This window comes from Lepisma saccharinum, chromosome 27, assembly GCF_977018435.1.
Source record: "Lepisma saccharinum chromosome 27, izLepSacc3.1, whole genome shotgun sequence".
Taxonomy (NCBI): domain Eukaryota; kingdom Metazoa; phylum Arthropoda; class Insecta; order Zygentoma; family Lepismatidae; genus Lepisma; species Lepisma saccharinum.
In genome coordinates, this window is record NC_139255.1 from 8,261,636 (window position 1) to 8,279,361 (window position 17,726).

General features: G+C 37.2%; 1 protein-coding gene across 7 annotated transcripts in view; it reads right to left on the bottom strand.

Moving 5' to 3' along the window:
- TfAP-2 (transcription factor AP-2) overlaps positions 1–17,726 on the bottom strand; it is a 497,362-nt gene that overhangs the window by 44,341 nt on the left and 435,295 nt on the right. For all 7 annotated transcript variants that reach the window (XM_083113497.1, XM_083113491.1, XM_083113493.1 and 4 more), the window contains one exon: positions 14,912–15,030. In XM_083113497.1, coding sequence (XP_082969623.1) covers positions 14,912–15,030 — 119 coding nt within the window. The remainder of the gene's footprint in view (positions 1–14,911; positions 15,031–17,726) is intronic.

A 17,726-nucleotide genomic window follows, 5' to 3' on the forward strand; every position in this document is an offset into this window, starting at 1 on the left:
TCTTCCTGCAAATGCTTGATATTCCACTCATAGTTTCAACCTGGGTGAACTTTAGTAAGGTACGAAGCCGACCATTTAAAAAAAACGCGACAGATGAATGTGACGAATTACTCGCATGTTAGTTGCAATGCAAGATATGAATTGGAAAGTGTGTTTTGCAATTTTTTTCAGTTGGCTGCCAAACATCCTACACGAAAAAAGTGTCGTCGCCACACATGAATTCTTGACATGTCTCATTTCAAATATTTGTTCAACCAGATATGGTTTGCTTGCCTCTTCATTTTAACCCAACTCTGTTTCTCCAAATGCTACGAACAGGCACTTGAGGGGAAGGATCTTCGAGCAAACATCCCATATCCTATACATTGAATCAATCATGGTTTGAATATATGTGCAAGCGTAAGAAAAAAAAATCTATGGGATCAATTCCATAATGAACAGACAACTGAATATGTCAAATTAGACTTGCTAGCTTTAAAATTTGACACGGTATCATTGCAACAAAACCATGTTGATAATTTTCTAGATGGATCTGGAAATGGAGAAGGCATAGTGCATATGCATATGCAGGGAAGGCATAGTGCGTGTCCGGGGCAAACGAACACTGCAACATAACGTGATTGAATAAACTATTTTGAGATGTACGTTCCTTATTTTACACACTATATTATGTGTTCAATTAATGTTCACACATTGTATGGCAACCCTTATTTTCAGTTTTCAAGAACAAGTTTATTTTTTAAAAAAAATATGCTCTTAGGGTATCCAATTGCCCCGTCCTTACCCTACTAGGTATATTCTTATTCAAATTATTATGGATAACACTCTGGGCCTATAAGTTCGTATTCAATAATCATGGCAATGCTTTCTCGTCGCCTTGTTATCAAGGAGTCCCGGGTTCGATACCTGGTGGATGCACATAGTGGTTCGGATCCCACTTTAAACTGTAGGTCCAGTCCCGATTAGCCTTCCTGTGCATAAAGTGGACTTAAAACAAACTCAATCAACCAACCATGACAGTGCTTTCTCAATATTTAATGTTTCACGTTAACACAGATTGAACGTAAGGCTATACGTCTATATTTAATGATGAAGTGAACTGAGGGGCTAACACAATCAGAATTTACACCCTGCTTAGAACTCTACACCAATACTTTCCAAATACACTACATGAATTGTTACACCTCTGCGACCATCCATTGGAAACAATTATCTATATTGCAATTGCTACGCTTTGAAGTCGTAGGAATTTTCAAACTGTCAAGTACTAGCCATCTGTGACGCATCTGCTTGCAAATTCTTCTATTTTTTTTTCCTCCTTACAGTCTCAGCTCAATATCAGCGACACAATTTTCACAACATTCCAAAGGTCACGCACACTTCCTAACATGATGGAGAAGAGCACAACAGGAAGCACCAAAACGAACAAGACTACCTCCATTATGAGGAAAATGTCCTGAGGGGTTGGTGCGGTTTTCTCCCTGGGCAAAAAGCCACTACAGAGACCTTTGTGAAGACTTCAGATTACGCTCCTTCCCACAGAAAGCATTTGACTTCGTGACTATATTGCGACCTGGAAAGTCAGTTATCTTTGCCTTCTTGTTTTCATTTTTTTTCTCTTACAGTGACCCACATATATTATTTTTAATTAGATAAATAATGGAGATTGCAGCAATCCAAACATTTGTTCCGACAAGTGCTTGTTCATGCCGTTGTACTCGATATACTTGCAGTCAAAGTGGTTGTATCTTCACCTTCCAAAGCTTACGTATCATGTGCACGTGAAAATTGACAGCACTTATTAAGCAACATATGAGGTATTGGCATATTGGGTATCTTCAGACCCACACTGAAGTGTTACCAAGGTTAGATACATTTACCCTAACACATTTACTCAAGAAAAGGAGAAACAAAATGTAATAATTATTAATAGAATTCAACGTTCGTAGGACATTTTTTATTCCTATTCACCAGGTTTAATACTGCTACAGTATCAATTAAAGTGAGGAAATAATCTTGCGCGTTTTTTCTTAGCATCATCCCCCCACCCCCAAATTATGTGTATAGCAGTGTAACATAGTTAAGCATCAAATAAAAAAAGGGGATTTCATAGACCTACGAATAGTATGCATATATAAATTCCAGAATTTACACATGAAAGCCACAAACATAACCCATAATTGTTTATTTTTAGTATTATTCAAATTGCAACATTATTTCTAAAGTGTATTCTGAAAAACTATCAATATTTTTAATTTTTGTGTTAAGATTTGATTAAGGTAAGATCGTTAAAGATGGGAGTTTATTATATATTTTTATTATATTCGCCTATTTTTGTACGCCATTAGTTATTAATAATGTATTCAACTCAAGGGAATGCTGAGGAGGTTAGTTTTGGGAAAGTTCAAACACCCCGAAATATCTTCGAGATAGTAGTACGTACTTCAAGTAGAACAGTAGTTCGGATCACACATTAAACTGTAGGCCCAGTCCCGATTAGCCTGGAGTAGAATTCTAATGTAGACAGCTGACTGCGATATGATGTATTGGAAACTTCAATGAGCTTTAAATCCACTCTTATAATAATAATATAGTTTTACTTTTTTTCCGGTATTTTTTTTGGCGTAATTGCGAAAAAAAAGGTAATGTAATTGAATTATTTTTCACTCACTCATTCTTAGCCAGGAACTGACATTTATCGCCTTGATGTCTGTAACAATGAAAACAAAAATTCTATCGCTACTGTATTGTAGGAACAAAGTACATGCTGCTCGACATTACCTACTGCAATAATTTTGAATGTTAAGATTTTTACAGATTTTTATACTTAACATTCACATACACCTTGAAATTTCAGTTCAAACGTACAGAAATAAGAACTATGCCGTACTATTTGTCATACTCTGAAATAAAGACAAAAATTTAGTCATTTTTTAGGTCATTTAATTAATATTTTTATGTCATTTTATAGATCATTTTCCAGATATTTTTAGGTCCAAACCCTGGTCATCACACATTTCAATTTTATAAAAAAGTATGGATCCAGAAATGTAGGTACCGGGATAAGCGGAAAAATTGTTAATCCGTTTAGTTTTTCAGGAAATCATTCACGAACTTTCGGGATCCAAAGGCAACTTTCGACTCCTGAAATATCAATATATCGAAAAATTATGACCCTCTCCAAACTAAGTGCAGACGTAAATACTGTACTTACTGTTAGTGCATAAATGAAAACTATCAATGGTATTAGTCCTGTTAAAAGCAGAAACAAAGAAAAAAACAGTTCTTCAAACTATCACGCACTAGTTCACCTTGTTTTCCCTCACAATTTTACACTCACGAAATTCCGGCAAGGAGTTCAATTTACAAGAATTTTCAACACATCTCTTCGAAAAACAATGGCAACTGACACATTAACGTTCAACATACTTTATCTTTTTTAATTCTTTGAAGCACATTTTGCCCCTCCCACAATGTTCCACCCACCGCAGCTCATCTCCTCATTACAGCCAAGACACTGACAAAACTAACCTGACTCACCATTACCAGCTCCATAGATACATTTAACATATTGTTGGTTGTCACAAGAAAATCGTGACTCGCAGGTCATAGATGAACCATACATTCCAAATTTTTACTCACGAACTCGCTGCCAGCGGCGGCAGCACTCTCGCGTCTGGTTTTCTTAACGGTACCCAACATGGTGCGCTTTAAGAACCCTTTGTTTTTTGCTTCTCTTTGTCGTTTTTTTTTCTCTTTTGCAAGGGAAGAAACTGAATGAAATCTGGTTTGGCAAGCAAACGAAGAGGAAACTCGACTTGTGCACATGGCAGAGGATGGTTTGACCACACCTGGTGTACGCAAGACTATGACGTAGTGCTTCGTGCAGCCTCGGGGCTGAAAACTTAAAATTCATCAGACACTGAAGCGAATTTCCAAATGGGGTTTTTACGTAATTTATTACTTTCTCGAAACCACAGGTTATTCTTGGAAGTAGCTTCCATTTGATGTTGAATGCGAGCAAACATAAGATAATCGGAATTTATGGTTTCGGTGATTCTCGTTTGCCGATTGCACAGAGAACAAACCTGTCCACTTCTCGTCCACTGATTTGAAGGGAGGAGTACTTGTAGCCAGATTAAAAAGAAGAAATGCAGCTTCTTTATGACGGATCGACTGCAACATGCTCTTAAACATGCCCGCATGATTACAAGGCATTCGTAATGGAGGGGTAAAAGTTACCTGAAAAACAATGTCGAAGACCGCTGTGAAACTTGTCCAGATTCATTTTATCCCGTTAATGATTTTCTCGTTCCATATTATCATTACTTATATTTTGGTATATTTATAGCAATGCATTATTATTGATTTATCTACACAACCATCACGCCATTATTCTACCATAATAATGCTTTGCACAGTACAATTATATTTTTCACGTTATTTTGCCATAATTACATTCAATGAAGAAAACAGTGTCTGTTCTTACTCCGAATGATATGGAGATCGAGTCTTCGTCAAGACATAGGAATTTGTGTTTCTTTAATTGAATAATACATCCTCATCACTTTAATTACCTTAAAAGGCTATTTAAAAAACGTTAGAATACCATACACGGATTGTACTCATTTGTATATAATATTTATCTTGCATTTTAAAGTATCTTCTTTTCAGAGTATTAATATAGTATATTCTAAGCAGTGTCCATAAATTGCAGGAGTTGTGGGTAAGAAAGCTCTGAAGAATATAGGCACACTATACTTACTTTCAGTCTGACATTATAGGTATAAAGACTACTTTCACCATAGACAAGAGAAAATGTATAATAGTTAATCCCTTTCCATGCCACTACATTTTAAAACCCCTAATCGGAATTAACATTGAAGATGAAGTCATATTTACAGTTCTATATATTCCATTAAACGGTTCATTCTTTACGAAGGACTAGTGTGACAGGCGTGAAATATGAATAAATAGATCAATTATGTATTAACAGTAGAAGCAGTGTGTATATCGGAACAAGTAAGGTCGTGTACCACTTCACTGATTTGAGAAAACTGATTTAATGTACCACTACGAAATTTACTGCTAAAATTTGGCTTTTAGGTGTGGTTTTTGAATTAGTCATCTTCTTCCACTGCATTGCGAGCTTACAAAACAAATGCGAGTTTTAAGCCTAAATCTTTCCATCGATCAGAAATCCCATCACTTCAATGACGACAAACTCTTTATCATCCAGAAAAAAAATATTATGTGATCGCTTCCTTGTCCGAAAGATCACAGATGTGTTAGTGGAAGAAGACTTACTTGGTAGTCAAAGACTTATCTTGGGGGTCCAAGGGGTCCGGACACCCATCCCCCCCGCCCGAAAGACTTATCAAGTACTAAAATTAAATAAGAATATATTCGTTTAGAATTTGTTGTATAATCGATGGCTATTAATTTCCTCTGAACGTATTGGAAGGCAAGGATTAGACTGAAATCATACGGCGTTGAATGACATTACAAAGAAGATTTATGCACATTACTACTCATAATAATATGCATAAAATATTAATCAGAAACTTTACTCTTCTCCAACTGCATCTATCATCATTTCTGTTATTCAATAAATATTCAATTCTTCATCTATATGACATTAATTTCATTGCCAGAGCACTTGTTTTTATATAAATTATTCCGATCTTAGCTACAGGTAAGCTACATAATGAATATGCGCTGTTATCTCTATTCTTATACAGTCGTTTTACCTATTCATGTAATAATAATATGAATTTTGTAATTAGTATTAACTTGATTGAATGTAATTATTTTAATTTAAACATTGGTGAGAGCACAATGTCGAACAGGAAATTATCCCAGTAATTTCGATTCTGAAACAGCTGTTACGAACTTCATAAATACATTTAATGCACTTGTGTGTGCAACACAACACGGTGAAATTCCCCCTTTTCTCCGTCAAACTACAATTTGTATCTTCCTACATTACAGAGTTTCTCTGTAATAATGTTGGAGTTGCGTTGATTCTTGTAAGAAAACACAAACACAAATGCACACGCTGATTCTTTTGAGACATCTATTTTCTACCTGTAATGCACTAACTACATGAAGTATCACTGAAATACAATTCTAATCACTTTAGACGACGTATGTTCTTAGTAATGTCCAGCTGTGGTTATCGCGATTCGCGCCATGATGCTTCTCACTCACTAACCGTTTTCTTTGCTTGGCGCCCACGCAAACCGCTGATACATGGTCCACATACGCCATCTCTTGAGAATAAAAGTAATTTAACCCACATCATCAAAACCAAATAATGAAAACAAGAACACAATCCTATACATATTCCCCCTTCTTGATTGGATAAATTCCAATCAACAGATTTACTAATTCAATTGTCATTAGGTAAGGGAATCAATTTGTTCACTGGTCTTTTAGTAAAACCAGTTTTTGATCTAATTTTGGCCACACGCACTACACCGTCTTTACCAGGAAACGTCTCTTCCACTACTGCTATTTTCCATGTAAGTGGAGGTGCGTTGTCTTCTTTGACCAGAACCACCATGCCTGGTTGAAGAATTTCTGTTGAAGCCGTCCATTTACGACGCTGTTGTAGTTCGTGGAGATAATCCTTCGACCATCTTTTCCAAAAATGTTGTTGTAATTGCTGAATGTGTTGCCATCTAGAAAGACTGTTTTGGGGCAAGTTAGTTAAATCAGGCTCAGGTATGGACATGAGAGGTGACCCTATAAGAAAGTGACCAGGTGTTAAGTAAAAGGTGTCACTGGGATTATCAGATATTGAGGTCAGGGGTCGGGAATTGAGGCATGCTTCAATTTGCGATAATAATGTTGCAAGCTCTTCGTATGTCAAAGTAGCATTTCCCACTATCCTCTTAAAGTGATATTTCATAGACTTTACAGCGGCTTCGCACAATCCTGCAAAGTGGGGCGCGTTAGCTGGAATGAAGTGCCAGTTGATTCCATCTTTTATTGCAAAATCTTCAAGTCCACCTTTTAGCTGTTCTGCTTTGAAGAGTTGAATGAGCTCTCTCAGTTCTCTATTAGCACCAACAAAATTAGTCCCGTTGTCACTGTATATGTTTTGACATTTTCCTCTTCTAGAAACAAATCTGCGTAGAGCAGCGATAAATGCCTCTGATGTTAAGGAAATAACTGCTTCAATATGCACTGCCTTAGTAGCCATGCACACAAATATAGCTACATATCCCTTGGTAGTGATTCTGCTTCTTCTGTTTGTTCTTATGATACAAGGACCAGCATAATCTACTGCTGTATTTAAAAATGGACGTGATGGTGTGACTCTTGGGCTTGGTAATTGTCCCATGAGTTGATGTGACGCCTTGGCTTGCAACTTAAAACATATTAAGCATTTATGCAAGACAGATCTTACTGTTTGTCTGATATGTGGAATCCAGTATTCCTGTCTTAAAGAGCTTATCAACAATTGAGGCCCTGCATGTAATAAACGACGATGTTCTGATTCAATTATGAGTTGCGTCAGATGATGTTTGGTAGGCAAAATTAATTGATATTTGCTCTCATATGGCAATTCTGAATTTTCGAGTCTTCCACCAACTCGTAACAGCTGTCTGTCATCAATAAATGGATGAAGATCCTTGATAGGACTATTTTTTGATACTTGTTTTCCTTCTTCTAGATCATGAATTTCTTGTGGAAATGAAATGCGTTGCACAATTAAAATACATTTCATTAGTACTGCACGTAATTCAACATAAGAAAAGTTTCCTGTTCTCTTCGAAGTAGGATTCTTAACATTGTAAATGAATCTATAGCATGTTGCTACTATACGAAGCAATCTCTGTAATGTGGAAAATCTCAACATGAAATCTGCTTCTGTTCCATGTATCTTGCTAAACATTGATGTAACAATCTTCCTTTGTTCTGTTATGCATTCTTCAAGTTCGCTATTTTCCATAACATGTAATGGCCAAGTATCTTCTTTTAACCACGTAGGTCCATTCCACCAAATTTCCGAATCCTTGAGGGCTCTTGGTTCTACTCCCCTTGTTATCAAATCTGCTGGATTACACTTAGATGTGACATGATGCCATTGGTTAATAACAGAAAGTTCCTGGATCTGTGCAACACGGTTACCTACGAAGGTTTTCCATCGAGTGGGGGACGCTGCTAGCCACCCAAGTACGATTTTTGAATCTGTCCAAAAATATGTACTGTCAATTGGAATTCTCAAAATTGGTGTTGTTTTCTTAACTAGTTTAGCTAATAGAAGAGCACCGCACAATTCTAGTCGTGGCAAAGTAACTTTTTTTATTGGCGCTACTCTTGACTTTGCGCACAGTAATTTAACATTGATTCTTCCTAACTCATCTCTTGATCTAATATAAATGCAACAACCATAAGCTCCTTCTGCTGCGTCGCAGAATCCATGTATCTGAATGTCATTTGTCTTTTCTGTTGTCAGTACAAATCTCTCTATTTGGATGTGAACTATATCTGGTAGTTGTTGATACAAATTCGTCCATTGGTTTCTTAAATCTGAATCTAATTGTTCATCCCACTCCAATTTACAACTCCAAAGTTTCTGCAAAAACATCTTGTATAAAATGACAGTTGGACTGATAAGTCCCAGTGGATCAAATATGGAGCTAACAATTGACACAACTTGTCGTTTGGTTATGTTCGTTAATGGTGAACAAAAGTCTCCATCTTTCGCTACTTTGCACGAAATTAAAAATTTGTCTGTTGATGGTTGCCAGATGAGGCCTAATGTGTTTATTTCTGCTTCATTATTGAACTGAAATGGTAAATGAACTTCTCTGTGTTCTTCTGGTACTGCTTGCACTAATTCCTCACAATTGGAGCACCATTTGCGTAAAATAAATCCACCTCGTTTCAAGAGTTCATTCAGTTCAGACTGTAAGTTGAGCATAGTTTCAATGTTATCACCTCCTGATGCTACATTGTCACAATAAAAATCCCTTAATAATATGCTGGATGCATTGGGAAAGTTTTCGTTTTCCTGTCTTGCAAGCATTTGTAATGCTGCAACAGCTTGGTACGGCGATGAGGTTAAGCCATAAGTTACAGTTAATAATTCATAAGTTTGTATTTCTTCGTTTGGTGATTTTCTCCACAATATTCTTTGATATTTAGTGTCATAAGGATGGACTCTAATGTTGCGAAACATCTGGGCTATATCAGCTGTAAAAACTATCTTGTGCGTTCTGAACCTCAGTACAATAGAGTATAGATCTTCTTGGACTGTAGGCCCTGTCATTAGAACATCGTTAAGGGATAGTCCACTGTCTGTTTTCGATGATCCATCAAATACAACTCTCACAGGTGTTGTAGTACTTTCTCTAATAATAGCATGATGCGGTAGGTAATATGACTCCTTGTTCTCTTCATCAGTAGTTTTAATTTGCTTCATGTGGCCTAATGATTCATAATTGTCCATGAATTCACAATAGTTCTGCCTGAGTGTTGGCTGTGATGTTAATCTTCTTTCCAACTGATGAAATCTTTTGTCTGCTTGTTGAAACGAATTACCTAATTCAGTATGATTTGGTTTGAATGGTAGCCTAACCATAAATCTACCATCCTTCTGCCTGATGGTTGTTTCTTGAAAATGCCTTTCACAATCCATTTCTTCTTTGCTCTTGGTCTTTGTGAATACTTCCTCTAACTCAAAAAACCTCTGTAATTGTAATTGAAGGCTATCTTCAGTACGTACAAAACATGAAGTAACTGTTGTAGGTGCTTCACATTGTTGAGGCATCGCTCCTGCTAAAATGTATCCTAACTCTGTATCTTGAAGTACAGGATAATTTCCTATTCTTGTTCTTCTATCTGAACGTAGTAGCAAGAAAAATAGTTCAGATCCAATCAACAAATCTATGCTGCCTGGCTGATGAAATGAAGGATCAGCAAACTGAATATCCCTTGGGAGATTCCAAGTACTGCAATCGATTACCTGTGTGGGCAAGTCGCCTGTGATTTTTGGTAACACAAGACACTTCACTGTTGTTGTATAATTAGATGTTCTAGACTGGATTACAACATCTACACAATGTTTAGTTTCAAGACACGAATTGTTTATTCCCTGGACTGGAACAACATAGTTTTCTTTCTTCAGTCGCAGTTTCTGCACTAATGATGTAGTTACAAAATTTGACTGACTCCCACTGTCTAAGAGGACTCTGCAATAATGAAATTGTCCATTGTTGCCTTTTACCTTCACTAAGGCAGTTGACAATAAAACTTGTGAAGTGTGTCTTTCTTTGACTGTACAATATGAAGATTGAGGTGCTTCATCTCTTGCCCCATTGTTGCTTTCTTGAGGATACACCCTAGAATTCAATTGTTGTCTATTGCTTGTATTGTTACTGACACTCGACGATCTTGGTCTTTCAGGAGTATCCCTATGCAAGAGAGTATTATGTTTCAAATTACAAATTTTGCAATTTCCAGATTTACAAAATTTCAATGAATGTTTTGAAGATAAACAATTAAAACAAAGACCTTTCTTCTTCACAAATTCTTGCTTCTGTTTATAACTTGCCTGTAAGAAAGTCTCACATTGGTACAAAGTATGATTTGCGGAACAGTACATGCACTGAATGTTAGTGGATGTTGCTAAATACGTGTTGCTTTGTTTCATGAATTTACCTTGTTTATCATGTGATTGAAACTGCTTAGCATTGGTGTCACTATGTGTCGGTTTCATGTTTTCTAAAGCTTGACACCTGCGCTCTACAAATGCAAATAATTCTGACAAGGTAGGAAAGTAATCATGCTCTTGTGATAATTCAAATTCCTTACGAGTATTGTGATCCAAATGAGATACAAAATGTTGTGATAAAATGACTTCATCCAAAGGCACCTCAAGTTTAAGAGCCTTTAAAGCATTCAGATTTGAGGTTGCTGTATTTACAAACTGTCTCAATTCATTTGCATCTTCTTTACGCACCGACTTTATGTGTAATAGTTCACTAACATAATGTGATGCAATAAGCCTGCTATTATCATATCTTTCAGTGAGCAAGTTCCATGCTACTGTATAATTTGTCTCACTGACTTGCAAGTTTGAAATGAGCTTACTGGCTTGTCCCTTTAAAGAGGACCGCAAATAATGAAATTTTTGTATTGCTGGTAATGTATTGTTATCATGGACCAACACTTTAAAATTGTCCTTGAATGGAAGCCAGTTTTCATAATTTCCATCAAAAGAGGGTATGGAAATCTTTGGAAGTCTAAGTTGAGACTGAACTGACGTAGCAGAACTAGTACTAACACTGGGCTGATTCATTTGATCATGCCGCATCACTATTGTCTCCATTTGAGACCTAATGCTGTAGTACTTTTCTTCAAATTCTATTCTGTGAACTTCCTCTTCGGATGCTTCCGATTGAAGTTCCAAACTGGTTTGAACGTCATTGAATTTGTCCCACATCTCAGTCAAATGACTTAATCTCAATTTAATTTCCTGAACACTCTGTATATTAATGTCAAATGCATCGACGAATGCTTTCATACGGGTCAATTGCCCTTTGTAGCTTCCTCGCACAACTTTTAAACGTTTAATCTCTGCCTCTGTCATGGTGAAAGGATAACTGATAAGGTTTCACAATAATGCAATTAATGAACGTAATGTAATGTAAAGAAAGGAAAAGGAAATGGTACTAAAATGAGCCTGATTACCTGCAAACTTCAGCGCTGCCGATGTTGGACACACAATCGTCTCGCCGGTTGGAAACACTGCTGCACTGCTCGCACGAAGAATCAGCTGATTTCCTTCCCCGCCTTCTGAATATGCTTGCTACGCAATAAAGTTAGTATCGAGATTCCGGAATGTCCCTTCTGCCACCCGCACGAAACGTTCAGTTCTTGAGACACGAATCCACACAACTGGACCACGCTATGTCAATGCAAAACTAGAACACACCGTTCACCACAAAGTTTACAGTTCACAGTCAGGTAGATGTAAGACATCCAAGGCTTGGAGGACCATAAAAATGTTGGAGTTGCGTTGATTCTTGTAAGAAAACACAAACACAAATGCACACGCTGATTCTTTTGAGACATCTATTTTCTACCTGTAATGCACTAACTACATGAAGTATCACTGAAATACAATTCTAATCACTTTAGACGACGTATGTTCTTAGTAATGTCCAGCTGTGGTTATCGCGATTCGCGCCATGATGCTTCTCACTCACTAACCGTTTTCTTTGCTTGGCGCCCACGCAAACCGCTGATACATGGTCCACATACGCCATCTCTTGAGAATAAAAGTAATTTAACCCACATCATCAAAACCAAATAATGAAAACAAGAACACAATCCTATACAAATAATTTTCCAGCCCCAGCAAGATTTCTATGGTACACCTTCAGGTACACAATGACAGGTTGCACCCAATTCTCACGATCCACAATACCTTTTTTTTGACATGCATAACACTTTCATGAACAAAACAAGATCATCTTTCCTAGCATCCATATTGGGACTTCCTCTATCGTGCTGCTGGACACCTGCTAATTATTACTTGTTAACCCATGTTGCTTCTGATGGAATCAGAAGTAGGCGCAAGTGACGACAATGCCCTACTTCCCACGCTGCTCACTCAACAGTCGATAGGTGTGTCAAGTACAATATTGTGGTTCATCAGGTGGACCGTGCGCGTGCTGGTTCAGGGGTAAAGGCATTTGAAAAAGGTGGACTCTATGAACGTCCACACGTGTGAGGGCAAGGAAAAAATCTTCAACCGCCTTCTTGGTCCCTCCCATGAGAGTATCTTATAGGTCTCCGGATTCCGGGTCTAGTTTTTGCTCGGTTGACCCAGGAGAGAAGAAGCTGAGCAACGGAAGTTGCGTTCTTCTTCATCCCTCCTCTCTTCGGGAGGGAGTGATGACCTCAGAAATCTTTACACATCGTTTTTTTTCCCCTCTTTATATCTCTCCTTGCTCGGGTCAAGTGCAGTAAAATCCGAGTACAATCAGCTGCACCTTCCATACCGCAGCCAGCGTACAGCACTCCTGACACCATCTGCGTATAAAAGGATCTTGCCGAAAGCCGTTGTTTTATTGTACTCGTCGGGGAATGGACTCGCCCGCCTATGCATTCACTTTTTATAACTCCCCACGATATTCATGAGGGACACTTGGGAAGTTGCCGACGTGTACTTTCATCAGAGACATCCCGGAGGGAGGGGGCCGAGGAATCTGGTTTCTGCAATTAGAACCTGAAATTGATTTAACAACTGCACCGATTCGATCGATCAATCGATTTGTATCATGTGCAGTCAAGTCGACTCTTGCTCTCGTCAAGCCTGATGCCGGCTTTAGACGAAAGCATTTCCTTTAGCATTTTTGCTATGAAAAAGCTTCCAAAATTCTTATAGCAGATAATACTTTACGATAATACTTGCCATTACAATGTATAACATATACAGCATGAAAGACACGTCGAGTTACACCATATATGGTGAGTGCGCGCTGTTTACAATTGAAAAACTAAAATATTATTCCATACGTGCACAGTAAACGTTGTAAAGTATATATTTAATCAGTGCCATGCTTCTCTACCTAAAACCATTTAATACGAAGCGTAATTCCTCTCGGTTGAATAGTTATCGTGTTCTAAAAATGTGAAGTGATACATTGTTTACATCTCACGCGGCCGCCATTACAACTGCACTCGTGACCTAGAGGTCGCTTCTGATTGGTTACGCTACGAAAAATGATTCGGACCGAGCCTATCCTTGCCATGAATTATGCCATGGCATCTGAAATGCCATAAGATTTCTCGCTTCACACGGTAGCATTTTGGTCATGGCATAAATGTTAATGAAAATGCTTTCGTCTAAAGAGGGTGTAACACGCGTAAATAGCCTTAAAGGCAATGCTGGTGCCTCTTTCATTAACATAGAAACGGACTAGATATGGACATTTCTAAAGAATCGGTGACACATAGATCAAGGTAAAAGATGAGCATCTTAATTCATGAAACTGTAGATTTAGGTAAAAGTAGGAGTATACTTCATCCATGAACTCCGTCAACCATGAGAGGAAATTCTCAATCATTCCCTTGTAAGGCCGGGTTTAGACGGAAACATTTTCTTCTAATATCTTTGCTAGCATAAATGCTTTCAAAAATCGTACAGCCCTCTTTACATCAAACAGTACTTTACACGGAAACATTTTTTGTAACACTCCGGGTAGCATTTGAAAATGCGATGCGAAGCGTGTAGAAAATATTAGAAGATATACACAGAAAGCAAGACACACCGAGTTACATGGTTTTCATTAACTAATAGATTTAAAGAGCACGAGATGTAATTTAAGAGAGGAGATGGTTATTTAATTATCGCATATCGTGTAAACAAACTGAAACTGAATACATTTTCGGTAACATCTATATTTCGATATGAGCCAGTACCCGTTTACAATTGAAACAACTATTGTATACTTCCATACGTGTACTGTTTCCGCTATAAAGTATGTATTTAAGCAGTGCCATATAATTGTACCTGAAACCGTTTCGTAGGAAACTATTTTTCTTCTTGGTTAATTAGTTATTGCCTTTTAAAATCTTGAAGTGATACAGTGTTGACATCCCACTCGGTCGCCATTACTCTGCACTTGTGACGTAGAACTCGCTTCTGATTGGTTATGTTACACGAGATGTTAAAAAATTAGGACTGCTACGGCATTAAAATGCTTCCTTCACTTCAGAATTTCGAACATAGCAGAAATGTTAACAAAAAAGCTAAGTCGTCTAAAGGGAAACTATGACAACGAAAACCTCCAACATCGTTGAGCAGAAGTGCCGAGAAATCTACAAATAAAAATTGGACATTTCACATGTGTATTAGATACTAATCACAATATAATGTTAAACTTACCTTCTACGAGTGACGTCAGAAGTGTAACATTGGCTGCCTTTCTTCTACCCGCTGGAAGATTCAACCCTATTTTTTCCAACTTTTCTCTAAGCAATCTACCGCCATTCTTCGACTTCGCTCTGCAAAAGGAAGAAAAAATGATTATAAAGCATGGAACAATCGTATCAGGCATCAATTCACTTGCCCTATGCAAATAACTCAATGTACATAATTTGGCACTCTCTCCTTGCAATCAAATTTATTTGCATTTATTGGTTTATGCTTAAGCCCATCTAGAATGTCAAAGAAACAGTCTAAATTCTAATTTTCAAAATGTTCTATCCATATGGTATTCAATCAAGGGCGCCCGCAGGCGGGCAGTCATAGAAACTTTTATTATTATTACTAGGCCTACTTATATATTTTCTTAAAAATTACATACATTTATAATTTTCATATTCTGTATATTTATACATATTTGCATAACTGTATACTTAACATATTAATTCATGTAGAACAAAAAGCTTTTTAATACAGTAAAACCTCGTCAATCCGGACTAATAGGGGGCATAAATTAACCAGTTTAACAAAAGCCCGTATTAACTGAAATAACCTAATACATAGAACAGTAGAAAGTGCATTAGAACTCCGTTTATAGCAACAAAACACGCTTATTATGGTGTATTTAAAGGGCATAGGCCTAAATACACTATACAGTACAGTACAAAGTCTACGGGAAACAGAATTTCATCAGTGGTTGACTGCCTTTTCTTTGAGAAGTTCTCTTGTTGACTTCTAGGTAGCCACAGTATACAATTACAATGCTTCAAATGCAACTAGAGATACAGTAATCACATGTAACCTTCGACAAATGTTTTCAAAAGTCGTAAAATTTTTCAAGCAAATGCAAGATCAGAAATTCAACCGAGGTATCATTCTTTTCTCGTTAAGAACTACGATATAAGGTACGCATATCAAACAAACTAGGTTTTCATCCAGCAGAGGTTAATAAATATATTAATCTTCTAGCATAGGATGAAAACGCCTTCATTAGTTCTGCTTAGTGAGTAATGTTCAAGGTTCTTTCATGTCGCAACTAGCAGCAAATTTAAGTAACAACATTACTGGTTTTCGCATTTGGGTTATTATACGCATTTTTTCTTAAACATTGTGTTCGAATTACATGAAGTTGCTACCACTGGAAGCAGGAGTTAATTACATTTTGATTCTGTCGACTTTCTAAATTACATTTCATCTGTTTTTATTGCCAGCTTTTTTTTCTTCCTGTTGCCTTATAATAATGTACTTCCACAATGGTTGCAAAAAACAAGTGCATTGAGCAGGCCATGTTGCCATATCAACAAGTATCCTCGATTGTAAGTTCTAACGACTTTATAAAAGGTGTTGCAGCACGAAGTTCATAATTGTTGGCTTTAAAAGTTTATGTCAAATAACTGCTTCATATATAGTTTTGCCGTGTATTTGATTACAGGCACTTTATTTATCGCACTACATTTTCCAACACATGCCTATCAATATGGTATAATATATTGATTGATTTGGTTTATTTTACTTCACTTTTCTGCCACGTTTGGCTAATCGCGAAGATGAGGATGAGTGATGATATGATGAAATTGGTGAAGGGACACTCAGAAACACCCATGTCCCGGCCGGGATTCGAACCCGGGACCCTTGGCATTGTAGCGCGCTGTGCTAACCACTCCGCCACAAAGGCACCAAATCCATTAATGCATTAATACATTTCGAAACAGTGCTGTGTGGGCATACAATCCTGTTGAATGAAGTATAATTTTACTATTTAATGTAATAATTGTACCAAAAATGTTAAGAACGTGAATAACATTAACGCTTGCAGAATGAACCTAACAATATAAAAATGTTATACAAGAAAAATGTTATACACTAAAAACACTTTACATATAACTTTACAACCCTACATCACGGTCTTCGCCAGAATAAGAACTGAACTATATATGTAGTGGTTGAAAAGTTACATGTAAAGTGTTTTGAGTGCATAATAAATATTACCTTGGTCAGCATCTTTATTGTTTTTCTAACATGGAGACGAGGCTTAATAGTGTTATCAGTGATAGAAGTTTTTATAGAGAGAATGACATGCATTGTTTACAAATATTAGTAATCTTACGTATTGAATTCATTTGAAGCAATTTGGTTTTGAAGTAAACATATCTTTTTGTATAAGGGCTAAGTGCTTGAACACAAGATATATAGATATCATCCACTTTCCTTGAAGTGTTATCACAACTCATCCAGCGATTTGTACCTCATTCCTCGACGTAAACTTGAATTTGAGTTCCAGTAACTTCAAGAATACAAAATAAACAAGCATCGGACACAAAACCATTTAATTTCTTGATGGCGTATGGGAGAAAAACAGTGCTACCGCTGGGTGAGCCACAAATCTTTCATGGCACATTCCACACAAACGCTTCAGATGAATTCCTTTCCTCACGAAGACTTGGCAACTCTGGAAAATGAGTTTTACATTGAAGAGTCAAGGGCACTGGATGAGGTAATGGCGGCTTTTATTAATTACACCTACCTTTGCGTTCCATCGCCTCCCCGTAGCTCGCTACCTGTCTTACGGTTCGCATATTGATGCGGTGGTAAGGGTAGCAGCTTCTCCAAATGCCTTTTATAATTAGAGAATCAAGAAGTGTGGAAATGGCTCAAGAAAATTTTTGGTAATTTGCTTGGCATGCGGTTGGAGGTTGTTTTTGTCAGGAGCTACCGGTCTTCCCTTATTAGACAAAAATTAGCCAAGGAAACATCAGGTACTTTATTTTTTTTTTAA